The sequence below is a fragment of the Erpetoichthys calabaricus genome, chromosome 3, assembly GCF_900747795.2.
Source record: "Erpetoichthys calabaricus chromosome 3, fErpCal1.3, whole genome shotgun sequence".
NCBI lineage: Eukaryota > Metazoa > Chordata > Cladistia > Polypteriformes > Polypteridae > Erpetoichthys > Erpetoichthys calabaricus.
Window position 1 is genome coordinate 127383376 of NC_041396.2, and position 20829 is coordinate 127404204.

Genomic DNA, 20829 nt, shown 5'->3' on the forward strand with positions numbered 1-20829 from the left:
ACAAACACACTGCTGATGGCTATGCTCAACAGGTCATTAAAGGTCTGGATCTTGTTTTTTTTCCAGGGCACTCACAAGCCCAGACAATCGGGTTCCTCGCTCAGTCTCTGGAGAGCCCCAATCAGAGCCTCCATTGACTACATGAAAATCACAACATCATCAGCAAAGTCAAGACTATTGAATCTTTCTTCACCAACAGATGCCCCACAGCCACTGGACCCCACAACCCTACCCAACACCCAGTCCATGCAAGCATTGAACATAGTAGGAGCAGGATCACGCCCCTGATGAACCCTAGAATCAACTGGGAAGAACACAGAGGTTCTGTCCTTGCTCTGCACAGCACTCACAATACTAGTGTACAGGTCGGCCATGATATCAAGCCACTTTGGATGTCACTACTTTACATAGCAGTCTCAAAATAAAACAAATGAATGCTCTTAAGTACAAAATTTTACTTTTGAAAGTCAGAATACACAAGTATTATAGCTCAACACAAAAATCACATTTTGTTTTTTTAAAGGCTCCATGTAAATGTGTAGATTTAAAAATCTATCTATATTATTTGTAATTGTTAAAATTATTTTGGCTTAATCACATATGCAGTATGTGAAAGGTTGCATCTATATATATTAAAATAATTTACATTAAATGTAAAGACATAAGTCTTAGTCATATAGTATATTTTCTATGTAGATGAGCCAGCAATTCTGGAAACCGAAGACTTGGATCGAAAAGCAATGCGCCTGGGTGGTGGACTAGATCCAGATACAATTTCCTTGGCCTCTGTCACTGCAGTCACTACCAATGTCTCCAATAAACGGTAAGTGTTATTTTTTTATATTTATATACATCAAATATGTTAGTATTGTTTGCATGATTATGTAACATTTTTGGTCACATTGGGTTGACATGACCACCCAGTTCAGTTACAGAATATATTTATATTCTTCACAGACCTTCGTAGAGTAAAGCAACTAGCATTTAAAAAGTACTCATATCATTTTTAAAGATTTTTATATTTACAAATTATACTTGTTCATCTCATTCCATTCTACATGTTTATGTGAATTTCACATGCTCTAGAAAACATTGCTTATGATTTGTGTGTTAGCAGATATCATAACCAAAGCTAAAAACTGACATTTGCTACTTACATAATTATTCAGAGTCCTGTGCAGTGGTGGCTGTATCGTTACTCATGTGAAGGAAATTGTCATCAACAGAAAATCATTGCCTTATAATTGGCCTTCACACATCCACTATTGAAGTCCCAGTCAGTTAATGAATGCATATTAAAACCCATTTAGGATCTGTTGCCCAGTCAATAAATTTCAAAGAAATGTGCACAAATGAATGCTAATGAACATTCCAAGAAAGTCTCAGATGAAATGTTCACAAAAAAAGTATTAAACTCGATAAAATAGTCAATGTTGGCTTATTTATCAAGAAATTGAAAATTTGATAACAGAATCTCGCTGAGAGGCCTACAATCACCTTGAAGGATCTACAGAAATCACTGGCTAACAGTTGAGAGAAGGTGTGTTGTTTAAAACTGTAAACTTCTAAACATATTTTAATCAGCAAGTTTAAGCTGCTGGAATTTTAGCTTTTTGGATTTTAAAAATGAAATCAATTAGTTTAAAATTGTAACTTATATTAGATGTCTTTAGGCTTACTTTTGAAAACTGAAGAGAAAGTGCAACATTAACTTGCTTTTTCTAACTAAAAGGTCGAAACCAGATATTAAAATGGAACCCAGTGCTGGTAGACCAATGGATTATCAAGTAAGTAAAGCAGCAAACATAGTAAGAACTTTTAAATTCAGATTACAACATATTTTAAAGTTTGTTTGCACCTGAAAATGCATTTTAGGTTAGCATCACAATTATCGAAGCACGACAGCTCGTTGGTTTGAATATGGACCCAGTAGTTTGTGTTGAGATTGGAGATGAAAAGAAATATACATCAATGAAGGAGTCTACAAACTGCCCCTACTACAATGAGGTAATTTATTTACTTTGCTACTCTACATGTTGTAAGCAATCAACCTGAAAATATAATTCATAAAAAAATAAACAACACATTTTTTCTATTGTTCAATAAAATTTCTTCTAGACATTCTTTACTTCTTCTATTAACTATTTTTAAACATACCTTCAGTACTGCACTTTAAACCTATAGAACAGACATGGTTCAGTTTTTTCAGCTTTTCTGAGGTTCAAGTAAGGTGGAAGGCAAACCTGCTATTACGCACTTGTTCTTTATTTATGTGTTTATTTTTATGATAATGTGAGCAACATTTTTCGCTACTCCCTGTTTATTATATAATATGGAAGAACTGTTTGAGGACATTAACTGAAAAAAACAAAGGTTTTCCATTACACCAAATGTTACCTGGGATTTTTATTTAATATATAAACACCTTATATCTAAAAAGTTCTAGAATGGGAATATATGTTTAGGAAAAGTTCTAGGATGAAAATATATATGCAGTGGCAAAAGCTGTTATACAATTTTTATTCACAGATTAAAAAAATGTCTTCTGACCAGGCATTTTAGTAATATTTAATGAAAGCAATGAACGTCCATGTAAAGTTTGGATAATCCTAAGGGTCATTCCACAACACCTCAAGATTTCTATTCTCCCTTGAAGACAAAGTTGAGCTTTGACACAAGACAGAAACAAAGTTCAAGTCAATTTCAATTTTCTTTTTTTCTATACTGCTTGTATTTTGTTCGTGCATACTTTGACTGAATAAGGCTATCTTACAAACGTCCATGGACGCCTCAAAACAGGAAACGGGTAACAAAACACTTAAACTTAAAAAAAACACTTAGCTCTGCTTTTAATGCTTATTTAATTTGGAAGAAAATGCTGTGAAGTCACCACTTCAACAACATTCATCAATAGTCTTTTGTAGAATAATTGTATGTGCGAGTGTGTCCATGTGGCTTTGTTCAAACAAAAGGCCCAAATAATGGATGGCTAAATGACTTCAAGCAATCAGATAAACAGCCACAGAGAATGGTAGCTGACCCCTTTTTCATTTTATTCAAAAAATATCCTCAACATTGATCCAATAAATGATGCAGCTCCATTTATGTTTCTTCTTCCCTTTCTTTGTTTCTGTAATCAGAAATTCTGGCAATTTCTACCTGTCTTTCAGTTCTAGTCTTGCTTTCTCATTTCTTTCTGGTTGTTTAAATTTGTCTCCTATAATTAGTACAAACTAAATACTTAAATTTGTGTGTAAATGTAAACTAACTGTTTACATAAAAATGTAAATACAGCAGAAAATCACATATGCATTTACATAATTATTTTAAACATAAATCATAGTGACATACTAATTATTGAATATATTGGCTGCATATGATGTTGTTCATCACTGAGTACATGCTGAGAGAAATTTTCATATTGTATTTTTACAACTGTAATACCATAACAGTCAAATACAACACCTTATATTATTTACCTACATAAACATAAATATTAATTTATACCAACAGTAAAATAGAAATTTCTCAATCTGTGTGGTAAGGAGGGTGTCTGTCTGATCTGCAGTAACAAACAATAGATGGGAGGAAAACACGTTTCCTAATTTGCCAATTTAAATTATATCTGAGGTGTAAAAATAATTAATATAAACACAATAAATTGAAACATTTACGTTGGCATCTTACACAAAGTATTATGACTTCAAAATGAGAGAAAAATTAACCAGCAGAGCAATTATTTTAGCACAATGGTTTCAATAAATAAATTACAAATAAAGAATAGAGCAACAGAATATTTGAGAAACCGTCAGATAATCTTTGGGTTGGTTTAATGTGGCATTTGGATAGGTAACTCAGGCAGGTGTTTTTTTTTTCACATGGGAAGTGAGAAATAATCTATTGTAAATATTACATATGAGAGACCAATTGAAGCTGTAGTATTATTCTTCAAAAAACTGTTATATGTGGTTGAAACTGTGTGCATGATTATGCTCTGAAATGGACAGGTGTCCTTTAAAGTGTTGGTTCCTGCTTTTGTGCCTGATGCGATGATGTAGGCCCCAGACTTCTCGCAACCCTTAATTGGACACAGTGGGTGTAGACAATGAATGGTATTCATCCATCCATTGTCTACATTCTGTATTCTGTATTTTAAATTTAAAAGCTAACATTACAGTACAGTACAACCCCTTCTTAATTGTTTTTTTGTATTCTATGCAAAATAAGAAGTTCTGTTTTTTATCCTTCCATTTATTAGTGCCCAAACTTTATTCCTTTTTATTAGCCTGTTGCTGCTTACTAGATTTGGGGCAAAAGCGTTGGATAGAAGAAAAAAAACTACTCCGTGAGAGGCACCAGTTTATGCTATTAGATAAAACTCCACATTTTTTTTCACTGAAAGTAATACTGTATTGTTCAAAATATACACTTGCTTCCCAATAATTTAATAGCTTATTTCTCAAAATACGAAAATATTCATATACAGTTGAAGTCAGAAGTTTACATATACTTAGGGTGAATTCTGTAAAACTCACTTTATAACCCCTCAACAGATTTTATAATGTCAAACTATAAATTCGGTATATCATTTAAGATATCTGCTATGTGCAGGGCAAAAGTCATTTTTGCCAACAATGTTCCCTAGATGATTTCACTTTTTATTGACCATATCACAATTCTAGTGGGTCACAAGTTTCATACACTTTGTTAACTGTGCCTTTAAACTGCTTAGAAAATTCCAGAAAACGATATCAAGCCATTAGTCAATCAAGTCTTTAGCTTGTGATAGTCAGTTAGCCTATTTGGAGTCAACACATGGATGTATGTTAAGGCTTTCCATAAAACTCACTGCCTCTTTGCTTGTCATAATGGAAAAATCAAAAGAAATCAGCCAGGACCTCCTAAAAAAATTAACCCTTCACAAATCTGGTACATGCTTGGGAAAAATTTCCATATGCCTGAGGGTTCCACATTCATCTGTACAAAGAATAATATGCAAATATAAACACTATGGAACTACACAGACATCGTACCACTCAGGAAGGAGAGGCAATCTGTCTCCTAGAGAAGAACGTACTTTGGCGTGAATAGTGCAAATCAATCACAAAACAACAGCAAAAGACCTTGTGAAGCTGCTGGAGGAAAGTAGACAAGTATCTATATCCACAGTAAAAGCCACTGCCCACAGCTGCCTTAAAAATGCCAGGCTGCAGTTTGCAATGGCACATGGGGACCAAGATCTTACTTTATGGAGATATGTTCTCAGGTCTGATAAATCCAAGATTGAACTGTTTGGACATAATGACAATTGTTTATGTTTGGAGGAAAAGGAGTGAGGCTTGTAAGCCAAAGGACACCATCCCAACAGCCAAGCATTTGGGTGGGAGCATCATGTTGTAGGAATGCTTTGCTTCAGGAAGGACTGGTGCACTTCACATGACATTCATTTCACATTAAATTATGTAGATTTACTGCAGCAATATCACAAGAGCTCAGCAAGGAAGTTGAAATGGGTCTTCCAAATGGCAGCATACCTGGCAAAACGGTTTAAGGACAACAAGGTCAAGATATTGGAGTAGCCATCACAAAGCCCCTGATTGAAAATTTGTGGGCAGTCCTGAAAAAGCATGTGCAAGCAAAAAACGCCTACACACCTTTCCCAGTTGTAGTCAAGTCAAGTCAAGTCAACTTTATTTATAAAGCACTTCACATACAACAGCCTCTGACCAAAGTGTTGTACCAGTTGTACGTAGAGGAATGGCCCAAAATTCCAGCAGCTTATTGTAAAAAGCTTGTGAAGGCTACCAAAAACATTTGACTCATGTTAAACAATTTACTGGCAATGCTACCATATATTAACAAAGTGAATGTAAACTTGTTACCCACTGGAATTATGATTAGTCAATAAAAAATGAAATAATCTGTCTGTGAACATTTTTGGAAAAAAATATTTTTGCCCTGGATGTTTCAGATGTCTTAAACAATATTCCAAATTTATTGTTTGTTAGTATAAAATCTGTGAAGGGGTTATAAAGTGAGTTTTATGTAAAATTCTGACATCAACTGTATCACTAAAATTTTAGAAAAACACAAGATATTATAAATAAATAAATATCTGAAATTTAGCTAATTGGTCACAAAACTCTATTTTTATTTGAACATAATGATGCCTTGGGAAATAAGCTCACATCAGTTAGACATATGTCTGTGTAATAATAGATATCAGATATTTAATTTCACTATTGTACCCAATGAATTAATCCTGTGGAAGAAAATGGTAATATTTTAAAATGAAAGATTCAGAAAGTAAAACATTAGTCACACATACTTGCATTTGACTGAGTTAATGGCTTTATCCCAGAATATATGTACAGCATTTTTATTAAATGTGATACAGTTTACTCTGTGGTTCATGAATTTAATTATAACAGGAGTCTATTCAAAAAAATTTTAAATCCAACTGGGGTCAAACATGGAAAACAGCCCCTCATCTCCCTGTAAAGTATTCCCAGGTCACTCAATATTTAGGACAGTTTTATGTCACATAATCAATTAAACAGCAAGTCTTTGGCTTTTTTGGAGAGACCACTCACAAGTACACTGAGAAAATATTCAGTTTCACATGGCCTAGTTTTTAGAACAAGGGCCAGGTAAAGCTGAGCTTGCAAAAGCAAATGAAATTTCTGAAATATAAATTTATAAATATATAGTGTAAATGTGATGACAATTAAAACTTTTATATATTTGTTTCTTAATCTTGGAAATGTATAATGTGTTGAATATTTGTTTCTTAACCTATGAATGTACAGTAGTACTTATTTAGTGTTTTTGTGCATTTTTGATCACACAAATCAAAATATAGTCTTTATTTCTACGATTTATATGAATATCCATAAACATAGAATTGTTTTTCATTTTTTTATCTTCGTTTTTTGGGTTAATTTACAATGAATGATGCAGAATCCTAAATAGAATCCCATTTTACAACTGCTAATATATTGTTTTTCTTTTTTACAGTATTTTGTTTTTGACTTCCATGTACCTCCAGATGTCATGTTTGACAAAATCATTAAGCTTTCTGTAAGTAATCAAATGTAACTTATAACAACTGAGCAAATATACATTATTAAAAAGAGGATCTTTAGTCAGTGAAGCCTCTACAAACACCATTTCTTTGCATTTATTCTGTTATTGTTAGTTTCCTGCTTGCCTCTATAAATACATCCTTGAGCTAACTTCAACATTATGTTAAGAAAAGTCTTTTTTGAGTAATTTTTAACTATAACATTCTTAAAGTGATTTTCTCACAATGTTTATTTTTGCTCTGCTTTTGTGTGTTCTTTAGTGCTGCATGGGACCAGATCCAACCCCGCAGCCTTATGCAAGATTAGAACCAGTCCACAGCACAACACACTCGAAAAATGAAGCTATTTTTGGACAGATCATCTCAGTAGACTTTATAAAGTGCATCATCATTTTCAAATTCAAACAGTAAACACAATATTAATAGTAATCCATAAAATGCAAACCATTTTTTTTTTTTTTTTATTTTCGAACTGCTTATCCAAGATCACAGGGTCAACAGTCTTAGTAATGACGCCCACAAGTCCATTTCCCCAGCCACATTTGCCAACATATACGGTGGGATCCCAAGGCATTCTCAGGCCAGCTGGGTGATATAATCTTCCCAGTGAGCCCAGGTGGTGTCCGGGAAGCATCTGTTTCAGTTGGCTCCTTTTGATGTGGCAGGTTAGTGGCTCTACTCTGAGCCTCTCCCGGATGGCTGTGCTTCTCACCCTATCTCTAAGGAAGAGCCCAGCTACTTATACCCACAATCTCATTCTTTCAGTCATTACTCAAAGCTCATGACCATAGGTGATGGTAGGGACATAGATTGACTGGTAAACTGAGAGCTTCATCTTCTCCACAGATCGGTATAGCGTCCATTTTAACTGCGTTCACCACCACAATCCTTCTGTCGATCTCACCATCCCTTTTCACCTTACTTGTGAAAAAAAAACCCTGAAGTACTTAAACTCCTCCAGCTGAGGTAGTAGCTAACCTCACTGTTAGAGAGGACAGTTTACTTTTTTCTTACTTACGATAATGGCCTCAGATTTAGAGGGGCTAATCCTCATCCCAGCCTCTTCGTACTAGGTCTCAAACCATTACAGTTTCCAAAAAACTCTTGCAGACCATTTCGGTGTACTCCCATGCCTCCTCCAAGATCCCCATGAGGGTAAAGAGCTGGTCCACTGTTTCACAGGCTGGACAGAGTCCACATTGCACCTCCTGGAACAGAGGATGTAGTCTGGCAGGTGAAGAAAAACTTTGAGAGCTTCTGAACCCAACAGACACACCCTCTGTATAGGAGGCAGAGCCAGAAGCTCATGGAGGATCAATGCCCATTTTCCTCCGTGAGGTTACTGATTTAGTTAAGCAGTTCTGTAGTGACAAGGCCTGGGAAGTGGATGAGATCCGTCCAGAAATACTGAGGGCTCTGAACGTTGCTGGGATGTCATGGCTGGCACTCCTTTTCAGTGTTGTGTGGTCATCAGGATGGTGGTGGTCCCTGTTTTTAAAAAGGGGGACCGGAATTTTTAGGAAATTGATATCTGTTGAACATGGTACCTGAGTCTAGCATACCTCCTGTAATTCAGCTGGTCATCAAACATCTAAACACTCTAGTTCCTGGTGAGCAAACCAGAAAATATTCCTACACGTTTCTAGGCTTCCCAACTAGATATAGAAGAAGGATCCTGCAGGTTATGTACATGTACCCGAAGCTCCGCATTCCTGATTATGTTGCACTTTAGATGTATGTGAGGGATCAGGGTACCGTGATAGCTGAGTCCACCAGGTTGTAGTATTTAAGAGGTGGAATAAGGTGTGTCACAGAATAAAGCTGGTTATTTAGTGGGAGTGCTGTACAAGGTTTTAAATGTCTAGATAAATGTCCACAGATCTCAGCATGAAGGAAAAGTGAAAGCAAAGGAAGAAATGAGACGAAATTGAGAAAGACAGAGAGAGAGAGCATAAAAGGGATATGAGAACCACAAAGGAAATGTTTCTGCTGTTAATAAGCAATCATGGCCCCCAAGGAAGCAGGCAAGCACAAGGAAGAAACAAATTTCAATATTTTTCAATATATATGTCTGAATTCACATATTATTGGACATGTTTTCCCAGGTTATACACTCCAAGAATTTATTGCGCAGTGGAACATTAGTAGGCACGTTCAAGCTAGATGTGGGCACAGTTTACTCACAGCAAGGTAATGAAAAATCTATAAAGTATAATATTGATTTCACCTCTTTGCCAGATTTTCCTAAAACTTCCTAAAATTTATTGTCCTTTCAGTTTTCCTGTTGATGGTCACAGTTAAATAATAGTTAATAGAAATCTTTATGTCTGGCTTTTATGCTTCTAGAACACCAGTTCTACCACAAATGGGCCATTCTGTCAGACCCTGATGATATCACCGCTGGAGTGAAAGGTTACCTGAAGTGCGACATTGCTGTTGTTGGCAAAGGTGACAACATTAAAACTCCACACAAAGCGAATGAGACAGACGAAGATGACATAGAAGGGTATGCTACTTGCAAGATCAGTTTTATGTCAGGAAGTCATACTGATAATACAGTCTACCATTTTAATCTGAAAAAACTACAGATCTGTGATATGAGGAAAATATGAAAGAAAATAGTGTTTGTTCATTCAATTTTTAATATGTACAGAATGTTCTTCAGTGCACTTTACTACAAGGGCTGCATGCCTGGGATGGTCAACATTTATGACAGTTTACAATACAATACAGTTTATTTTTGTATAGCCCAAAATCACACAGGAAGTGCCGCAATGGGCTTTAACAGGCCCTGCCTCTTGACAACCCCCCAGCCTTGACTCTCTAAGAAGACAAGGAAAAACTCCCAAAAAAACCTTGTAGGGAAAAAATGGAAGAAACCTTGGGAAAGGCAGTTCAAAGAGAGACCCCTTTCCAGGTAGGTTGGGCGTGCAGTGGGTGTCAAAAGAAGGGGGTCAATACAATACAATGCAGTACACAGAACAGAACAATTCCTCAATATAGTAAGAAATAAAAAATATAAAATTTAGAAGTACAGAGCAGAATTTAACAGTAGATGATGTATCCCATAATAAGATTTGGATTTGTGTAGAGTCCTGGAGACCTCATCCTTCAAGCTGCCTCCCCCATTTGGCCATTCCACGGCTGAAACAGTGCTGGGCCAGCCAATCCGATGAAAGGACCCCTCTTTCCCACGATTCCTGCGATCCTCCATCTGGGATGACTTTTCCTTAGGCAGGCAAAACAACTTGGCAGGTGGGCTGTGGCACCAAGTGCCACATTTGAGTACCGAGAAGAAAAACAGAATAAGTGAGGGTTAGTATACAATTGTAACTGTCATGTTACTTATGTTTAAGTGCTAATGACTAACAACAGAGATGCAGTCTGTACAGTTAATCAGCAGCTCTAATCAGGATATGCTAAACTGAAGTAGTGAGTCTTCAGCCAGGATTTAAAAGCTGAGACCGAAGGGGCATCTCTTATAGTAGCAGGCAGACCATTCCACAGTTTAGGGGCCCTGTAACTAAAAGCACAACCTCCCACTGTTATTTTATTAATCCTTGGAATCATAAGCAGACCGGCATCTTGAGATCTTAATGTGCGCTCAGGTTTGTAAGTCATGATAAGTTCAGACAAGTAAGCCGGACCTAGACCATTTAATGCTTTATATGTTAAAAGAAGGATTTTGAAAACTGCCCTAAACTTAACCGGGAGCCAGTGTAAGGATTTAAGAACTGGAGTTATGTGTTCGTATTTTCTTGTTCTTGTAATAATTTTTGCAGCCGCATTTTGGATTAACTGGAGGCTGTATAAAGAACAGTTTGAACATCCAGTGAACACCGCATTGCAGTAGTCAATCCTACTAGAGATAAATGCATGAATTAGTTTCTCAGAATCCTGTTTATTTAAAAAGCGCCTTAATTTCCTAACATTTTTAAGATGGAAGAAACATGTTTTGGACAACTTTGTAATATGCGCTTTAAATGACATGCTAGAGTCAAAGATAACTCCTAGATTGCGGGCTGATTCAGTAAAATTAATTGGGATTCCAACTGAGTTAAATGATGACAAAATATTGTTGTGATCAGCATCATTCCCACCAACAATTAACATCTCAGTTTTATCTGTATTTAAAGACAAGTAGTTCTCATTCATCCACTCTTTAATTCGCTAACACAACTAATTAAAGACAACATTGGAGAAACTTCATTTGATTTAAATGAAAGGTATAACTGGGTGTCATCTGCATATCAGTGAAAATTAACATTATGTTTCCTAATGAGAGATCCCAGTGGAAGCATGTACAGTGAAAACAGTAAAGGTCCCAGTACTGAGCCCTGCGGGACACCATATTGAACTTCTGTGTATAATGATGGAGTACTGTCAGCACATTTCTGTACATATTGGAATCGATTTGATAAGTAAGAACTAAACCAAGCGAGAACGGTGCCTGTAAGCCCAACATCATTTTCTAGCCTGTGCAGTAAAATAGAATGGTCAATGGTGTCAAACGCTGCACTTAAGTCCAACAACATAATTATAGTGGAGTTTCCTTAATCAGAGGATATCAGAATGTCGTTTACAACCTGTGTTAGTGCCGTTTCTGTACTATGACCAGTGCGAAAACCAGACTGGAATTTCTCAAATAAATTGTAATGCGTAAGGTGTGTCTGAAGCTGACTGGCGACTACTTTTTCTAGTATTTTACAGAGAAACGGTAAATTTGAAATAGGCCTATAATTATTTAGTATATGTGGGTCAAGGTCTGACTTTTTAAGTAATGGTTTAATGACTGACACTTTTAGTGTATCAGGTACTGTGCCATGCAATAATGAACTATTGATAATGTTTAGGATAGGCGCTGCAAGGACATCCATTGCACTTTTTACTAGTTTTGTTGGCACTGGATCTAGGGAACAAGTAGTGGGCTTCATTTTAGAAATTAAACTTAAGACTTCCTGCTTCCTGCTCAGTTACAGGATTGAAATTACTAAAGTAATTTTACAGTTGTTTTAAGTTTCTTTTTCAAAGTTTTCCATAGCTTTTTATTGTGGTATTAATGGTTTTTATTTAAAGAATATTGTTTGTATTAAATTCAATTCATTGCTTTTATATTGTGCACTTCCAGTTGAGAAGCTCAGAATGTTGTACATATGCATAAACACAATATAGTAAAATAAATAAAATAGGTAATACAATACATATTAACCTCCGGTTTGTACAAGATAGGAACCATCCTTATACAGGATGCTAGTTTGTTGCAGGGTACATACCTACACTTACTCATACTGGGACATTTTAGAGCTGCTTTTTACATGAAAATGTAGTTGGTTTACATATACTAAAAAAGTCAAAGTATCTCAAGGAAATAATCCATGGAGAACATGTGCATTGTTCACACAGAAGTTATCCTGCCCAGGATTCTAGTCAGTGAGCCTGGAGTTATGCCTCACAATGTATGCTTAGACACACATAGATTTACATTATATACTTTAGAAGGCATTTCCCCACCCCTTGCATAATGTCAGTGAGCCAAGCTGTGTCAAAAATGGCTTGTTACCACACAAAATAAAAAATAAGGAAATCAAATGGGATGGATTAGACAACAAAGATAGAGCCCTCTAGATCATCTTAACAGGTTCACCTTCTTTGCTAGATAGTAAATCAAAATGCCATTTTTGCACCTCCCATATCTCTCTCCCTTTCTTTCTCTTCAGCCTACCAGTGAGCCTTGGCCCCACGTGCCTTTTTGAAATCCAGGCTTAAAGAGCTATGGCTGGCCTAAACTTCAAAAAATTCTTCCATGGATCATTTCTGAGCAAGCCCTGGAATCCAGAGAGGCAAACCTTAGCTACATGGACATTATGACAGAACCTCTTTAATAACGTCAGGTGTATCTGCACCCTTAGTCACTCAGTAGAATTTAAAGGGCTAGTGTATTATGCCCCTAATGGAGAGTACTGGTCCTGTGCTCATTCTCCTTGATCTCACTTTTACATTGTCCCCAGTGAGTTTTTCTTGCCTCTTGCCAATGCTTAGTGGCCTCATACTTCCCAATCTTGACATCTGCAGAATTGTCTGCACCTATCCTGGAGTAGCAGTAGTATTTTTATGTGTACAGAGTACAGTGAAATTCTTACTTGTATATATGACCAATGCACAACTTGTCACCACTCTCAAGTGCCATTATTGCCACCTGTGTATTAATACATATCTATAATAATAAAAGGCAAAGCCCTCACTGACTCACTGACTGACTGACTCATCACTAATTCTCCAACTTCCCGTGTAGGTGGAAGGCTGAAATTTGGCAGGCTCATTCCTTACAGCTTACTTACAAAAGTTAGGCAGGTTTCATTTTGAAATTCTACGCGTAATGGTCATAACTGGAACCTCTTTTTTGACCATATACTGTAATGGAAGGCAGCAAGATGGCCGTAGGAGACGGAGTTGCGTGTCGCGTCATCACGCCTCCCACGTAATCACGTGAACTGACTGTGAAGGCAGTACGTAGAAAATAAGGAAGAGCGCGAAAGAGCGCTGAAGAAAACATTCATTAAAACAAAAGAGGAGGCAGCAGAAAGAATAAGAAGCAAGAGAGCGGCTCACGTGACGTGAATGAACGGAGCCCGAGTGATCACTTGGATGAATCAAAATTGTTCAAAAAAAAAAAAAAAGAAAGCGGAGCGCCTTATATGTGCAGGCAGGCAGCGAAACAATAAGAACCGAGAGAGTGACGCATACAAGCATATTCATAAGTGCAGCTACTATATATATAAAGAAAGGAGAGTTGAGATCAGTGTGGCTGTGTTTGTGTCTTGCCGTCCTTTGTCCTTTACTGATTTACTGTTTAGTAGACGCGGTACTTACTGAATAGTATTTTTTCCTTTAGTGTTTCTACTTGGTGTTTCTTAGTGTTTAGTAGACGCGGTGTGCCGGTGTTCCCGGCGGTGTTGCAGTTTAGTGTTACTTTCTACTTTGTTTTTCTACTTTAGTGTTTAATAATAAATAATTCATTACATTTATATAGCGCTTTTCTCAGTACTCAAAGCGCTAAAATAGTGAGTGATACATAGCTGATAGCGGTGTAGAAGCGGGATAGCCGGTAGCACAGGCGGGTGTGGTAGCGTAGGTGAGCAGCGATAGCAAGCAGCAGAAGGAGGAAGCAGGATTTGGATGTTCCAATACACAGCTATAAATAGTAACGCTTGGTAATTTCAGGCGTGATCGCCCCGGAGCCATGAGCCATAAGCCAGGTTAGTATGAACATCAGATCAGATCAGATCCGGGTCCTAGAATACTGTAAGATGAAATGGGAGCAGATCAGCATGCTTTGTGCAGGAAATGGGTATTGAAACTACCTTGGAAGACATGCAATCAACGAGGCGATTAAACGGATCACAAGAGACGTCTTCTAGGTTGGAAAATAAGCGCTTGGCTGCCAAAACCATGTGTATATATATATATATATATATATATATATATATATATATATATATATATATACACATCTATATAAATAAAAATGTAAATGTTCTTTTGTTCAAAACCTTAAATCTCCGAAAGTTCTTCACCGATTGCTTTGAAATTTTGACACAACGTTGCATTCGAATACGCACGTGTTTTTATATACAGTACATATTATATAGATGTCACACCTGTGACAGGTAAAAACATGCTTTTTTTGAAAACACAGCTCCATCTGTTGGACGTAAAAGCAACACACGCTATTCTAAATATTTTACGATTCTATTTCAATGTTTCGATCAAATACATTTGTGAGTACGTGAATAAAGGCAGCGACATGGCACTTTTTGGCGTGCAACCAGAAAGAAGTCATCACCGAATCGATCTGCTGCAAGATTACTTTTCACATGCCCAACTATACGTTGCATGCTCAAGAGTAAGCTCAGCGCACAGCTTGGTCATATTACAACCGGAGGGACGAACTGAGAACGTGGTATACAAAGAGATCCTTAACAAATAATTATTGGTACATTTTCCCTCAGTTTATTATTTAAAATTTTAAAGCAGTACTTCGCCGCTGCGAAGCGCGGGTATTTTGCTATATGTATATATATGTGTCTGTGTATATGTATATATGTATATGTATGTGTGTATATATATATATATATATGTATGTATGTATGTATGTGTATATGTATATGTATGTGTATATGTATATATGTATATGTATGTGTATATATATGTTGATATGTGTATATATATATATATATATATATATATATATATATATATATATATATATGTATATATATGTGGATGTGTGTATATATATATATATATGTATATACAGTATGTATATACAGTAATCCCTCCTCCATCGCGGGGGTTGCGTTCCAGAGCCACCCGCGAAATAAGAAAATCCGCGAAGTACAACCCATATGTTTATATGGTTATTTTTATATTGTCATGCTTGGGTCACAGATTTGCGCAGAAACACAGGAGGTTGTAGAGAGACAGGAACGTTATTCAAACACTGCAAACAAACATTTGTCTCTTTTTCAAAAGTTTAAACTGTGCTCCATGACAAGACAGAGATGACAGTTCCGTCTCACAATTAAAAGAATGCAAACATATCTTCCTCTTCAAGTCAGGAGCAGATGTCAGAGAGATAGAGAAAAAAAGCAAACAAATCAATAGGGCTGTAGCTTTTAAGTATGCGAAGCACCGTGGCACAAAGCTGTTGAAGGCGGCAGCTCACACCCCCTCCGTCAGGAGCAGAGAGAGAGAGATAGAGAGCCAGAGAAAAACAAACAAGCACAAATCAATACGTGCCCTTCGAGCTTTTAAGTATGCGAAGCACTGTGCAGCATGTCGCTTCAGGAAGCAGCTTGCACAGAAGGTAGCAACGTGAAGATAATCTTTCAGCATTTTTAGACGAGCGTCCGTATCGTCTAGGTTTGCGAACAGCCCCCCTGCTCAATCCCCCTAAGTCAGGATCAAAGAAAGTCAGTGCAAGAGAGAGACGGAGAAAAGTAAGTTGGATAGCTTCTCAGCCATCTGCCAATAGCGTCCCTTGTATGAAATCAACTGGGCAAACCAACTGAGGAAGCATGTACCAGAAATTAAAATATCCATTGTCCGCAGAAATCCGCGAACCAGCAAAAAATCCGCGATATATATTTAAATATGCTTACATATAAAATCCGCGATGGAGTGAAGCCGCGAAAGGCGAAGCGCGATATAGTGAGGGATTACTGTATATGTATATATGTAGATATGTGTATATGTAGATATGTCTATATGTAGATATGTATATGTATATATATGTTTATGTGTATGTATGTATGTATATATATATATATATATATATAAATATATGACAGCAACACTCATAACAATGACAACACAATTACATTGACAATCATGTTACGTTATTTTTAAAATGTTTCCTTTTCTTTTTCATAACCTCTTTAACACACTACTTCTCCGCTGCGAAGCGCGGGTATTTTGCTAGTATATATATATATGTATGTGTGTATGTATGTGTATATATATATATACATATATATATATTTGTATGTGTGTATGTATGTGTATATATATATATATGTATGTGTGTATATGTAGATATGTGTATATGTAGATATGTATATATATGTATATATGTTTATGTATATATATGTTTACATAACCTCTTTAACACGCTACTTCTCCGCTGCGAAGCGCAGGTATTTTGCTAGTAACATCATAAAACTTGGACTGAAAGAAAATAAAATGTCTAATTCTTATAATTTAATAAGAATTTGTGAAATTTGTGTTAAGTTCTAATATTAAGTCATCTCCATTTAAAGGTAAAAATTGAGAGGCTGGTAAATAATATGCTTAAACTTTCAAAATATATATGATTAATCATTTAGAAAAAAGGAGAAAACCTCTTTTGAAACTATCAAATGCGTAGCTTTCATCACTAGTGCCTTAATTTTTATATGATCACATCCATTTGATACCAGTTTATGTTCATGTTTTTGTCTTCATTAATCATGCCACCTTTTTGCACATACTGCGTAATGTTATAATTTATTATTTTTTACTGGTATTCATTATTTTTATTTTCATTTGTCATTTTTGAAAGAAATCTTTTACTACCTGAAGGAGTTCCATCCGAGAGGCAGTGGGCTCGCTTTTATGTCAAAATTTACAGAGCTGAAGGACTTCCAAAGATGAATACAAGTCTCATGGCCAATGTGAAGAAAGCTTTTATTGGTGAAAACAAAGATTTGGTGGACCCGTATGTTCAAGTTCTTTTTGCAGGACAAAAGGTATAGGATGTTTATACTTTGTGACACTTGATATCTGTGTGGCTGTATAAGAATCAATAATTTTATTAAATTATATATATATCAATTTCAGAATATGTCAGCAGTGGTAAATCTCTTTATGAAGGAAAGCAAGTCTATAATCTAATACTTGAGGGATAGCCATAAATGATTGAATACAGCTGAAAAATTAAATTGGTTAGGTTTTTCTTATCTTAAGCATTTTGCAAAAACATTGAGTATAGTGCTCCTAATATATATTTAAATATTAATGTAAACAAAATTAAATTTTATTATAGCATGTCATGTAATGTCTGTGCAGTTTGATGTTAAATTATCAACTCATTTCTTGAAACCTTTTTTCCTGTTTATCAACAAAAAATTTACAAAAAAAAACAAAACATTGTTTTCGCAGGGAAAGACATCTGTACAGAAAAGCAGCTATGAACCAATATGGAATGAACAAATTATATTTACAGAAATGTTTCCTCCACTTTGTAAGCGAATGAAAATTCAGATAAGAGATTCAGACAAAGTGAATGATGTAGCCATAGGAACACACTTTATTGACTTGAGGAAGATTGCCAATGATGGAGACAAAGGTAGAATAAATAATTCTGGTATTTCTATATCTTATTTTATTATCCCATTACAGTTTTAGATTTGGGTAGAAAAAAAATGAAATGATGCATGACAAAAGAGGACAGTACATTACCATGTATTTACTTTCTATATTACCCAACCCTTTTTTTCAGTTTATATTAGACTGTTTAAAGGCATAATTTGTTGCTAAGAGCATTGGTGATGTAATTTAGCAAACATGCCACAAAATATTGAAATTTTCAAACAACTCATTGTTATTTTAATGTGAACTCAGCAATAGGGCAGACATTGAATAATTTATTGTTCCCAGTTTTTGTACTGAACCAGGTCATTTACAAAACTCTATTCTCAAGTAGATACTGCTGTTATCATTATTAGTCAAGTATGTACACATTTCTCATTTAAAAAGGAAATTTATAACACTAGCTTTCAGACAGAAAATATGTGAAACTTGTATATATGGTTGAATATGAGAAAATTAACATGGATTATGATGGACATTGACGTTTAGTACCTTGCTTCACAGTAAGATAACTTGAGAGATGATGATGAATTCATTATTTATGTATCTTGATTTGGACCCATTCAATCCATATGTCCATTTTGTAAAAATGTTTCTTTTTGTGCACAAGTCTGTGGGCAACTGAAGTCTATTCTGGCTGAAAGTGGCACATACCTGAACAACAAAATTTTACCACAGCCTTTCGCATCAAACAATATTAGCGTTGTAACTTGTGTCTTCAAATTTTTAAAACTGACTTGTGCCTTATTGGTAAAGACTTTACTTTAGTAAGGAGATAGTATACAGTATGTCTAAGTGATAAGTACCTCACATTCTTTTTTTGACTAGTGAAAATGTTTAATTTTCCAACTGTACCTGTCCATTTCTTCATAAAATGTAAAGACAATATTGCTTTGCAAAAACAAATGCATGGTTTTATTCAGGACATGGATCTTATTGCCTATACTGCATTCCAGGCAAGATCACACTCATGATTTTGTGCAGAAACTCAGCACTTCATACATTTAGGTAAACAATATTCACTTGGTGTTGGTTTCACACATTTTAGATACCTAAGCAATTTGGTAACTTTCATTTGTATAAATACATGTACTGTATATATACACTATGGTTCAGAAGTTCGGAATTGCCTGGAAATTGTTTGTAATAGAAATTGATACATTTTTGTCAAGATACCATTAAAATTGTTTAAAAATACAGAAAAGACATTACTAGAATTGCTAATGGCTAATACTCGTTGAAATTGCTGTTTTTAATTTGTTATTCATATATGACTGCAATGCTTGATTTTCAGCCAAATACCAGTGTCATTGCAAAGAAAAAAAACAATTCTGCAATAAAAAGAAAGTTAAAATGGACAAAATAACACAGGCTTTGGATGGAAAATGACTGGAAAACCCTATTATGGTCAGCATCCTGGTGTCATCTTTCCTCTGTTACAGATGACACTGGTATTTGGTGTAAATTTTTTAAAGAAGCCAACTGAGGATCAGGAACGCGTTTGTTTCTCAAACTACAAACTTGGTTGTACTTATCCCCTTGTGTAGTTTTTTGTCCTTATTCAATAAAGTTTGCAACCTTCTATCATGACCATCTGTCACCTGGAATAACTTTCATTCTGCAAAAAAACTGACATGTTTCTTGAAAAAAAAAAGTTTCATTTTGGCCATTAAAAAAATGACACCTTTTATTGGCTAACTAAAAAGCTTTCGAGGCAACTCAGGCCCCTTCTTCAGGCAAGATGGCTAACACGGTACAACACCCTAGTACTACATTTTGGCCATTAGGAATTCTGGTACCTTGCAACTCAAGCAAAAACAATTTACTTGTTTTATTGACCAGAATAACAGGTTTCAGTGGTGCTAATCTAATTACAAAGGTTTCCTCAATAACTAGTTAGCGTTTAAACATGACTAATTAAGGATAAGCTAATTAATTAGAAAATAAAAATTAGAAACCCTAAAATCTATATACTTTTAATTTACAAAAATTATGTACATGATGAATTCAGAACAAAAGAAGGAGAAAAACAAACTCACAGCTATTGAAAAAGTCAATGTGAAGGCTATGCCTACTTCAGCATACAGAGGATCTTCATGTAAGCTTCCAGATTTTATGATGTTCATCCTATTTCTGTATCTATTTTTTAATGAGGGTGAAGGTAAACGAACACTAACAACTCTTCACTAACAACTAATAACGTTCTGCTCTCATTTATTATTATTATTGAGCATAAAATAAAATGTTAGATACAGTATGTTTATTTTATTGTTGATAATTGTTAAAATTTCTCTTTGTCCTTCATTGTATATTCTTCTGAACTATTCTGGTACTTTCAAATTACATTCTTTAAGTCATGGTTACAACAAATATGTTAGATGTTGAATTTGGAATACATATATAACACTCCTCTCTGTAACGTCTGTACTGAGTTTACTACTTAGTCATTTTATTCCTCCCCACCCCAGATGCCAATTAATGAGTATTTTTCACATTTTTCATTTTATTTTTTGTGTGTTTCCATGTGCATCACTTTGGTAACTGCTCATGTACCACCAGTGGTATTGGTATGACAGGATGAGAACAACTGGCCTAACTGCTATTACTTCAGGTCTAATAACTGACCCTCTTTCATTTCATTCACCCTTCCATGTACAGTTTCCCCTTTATATTTGGTTCAGTACTGTATGTGTCAGTGTTCAGCAACAAGCTATCAACAACACCTCACAGCATAGTTACATTTATGTTTTCATATTATACCTTGCTGCTTTCAATCAGTTCAAGATTTTCTTCAGAAATAAGACCTTCTGGTATGGCTGTTACAAATTTCGATTTAT

The 20829-nt window shown here is 35.4% G+C and overlaps 2 protein-coding genes across 12 annotated transcripts in view; one reads left to right on the forward strand and one right to left on the reverse strand.

Moving 5' to 3' along the window:
- The window catches only part of selenoi (selenoprotein I), a 788955-nt gene that overhangs the window by 497612 nt on the left and 270514 nt on the right, over positions 1-20829 (reverse strand). The gene's annotated exons all lie outside the window — the stretch shown is intronic.
- otofa (otoferlin a) overlaps positions 1-20829 on the forward strand; it is a 608533-nt gene that overhangs the window by 441615 nt on the left and 146089 nt on the right. For all 11 annotated transcript variants that reach the window (XM_051924238.1, XM_051924241.1, XM_051924242.1 and 8 more), the window contains exons 7-14: positions 697-823; positions 1733-1787; positions 1876-2007; positions 7018-7080; positions 9190-9274; positions 9431-9590; positions 17184-17370; positions 17783-17969. In XM_051924238.1, the coding sequence (XP_051780198.1) occupies positions 697-823; positions 1733-1787; positions 1876-2007; positions 7018-7080; positions 9190-9274; positions 9431-9590; positions 17184-17370; positions 17783-17969 (996 nt within the window). The remainder of the gene's footprint in view (positions 1-696; positions 824-1732; positions 1788-1875; positions 2008-7017; positions 7081-9189; positions 9275-9430; positions 9591-17183; positions 17371-17782; positions 17970-20829) is intronic.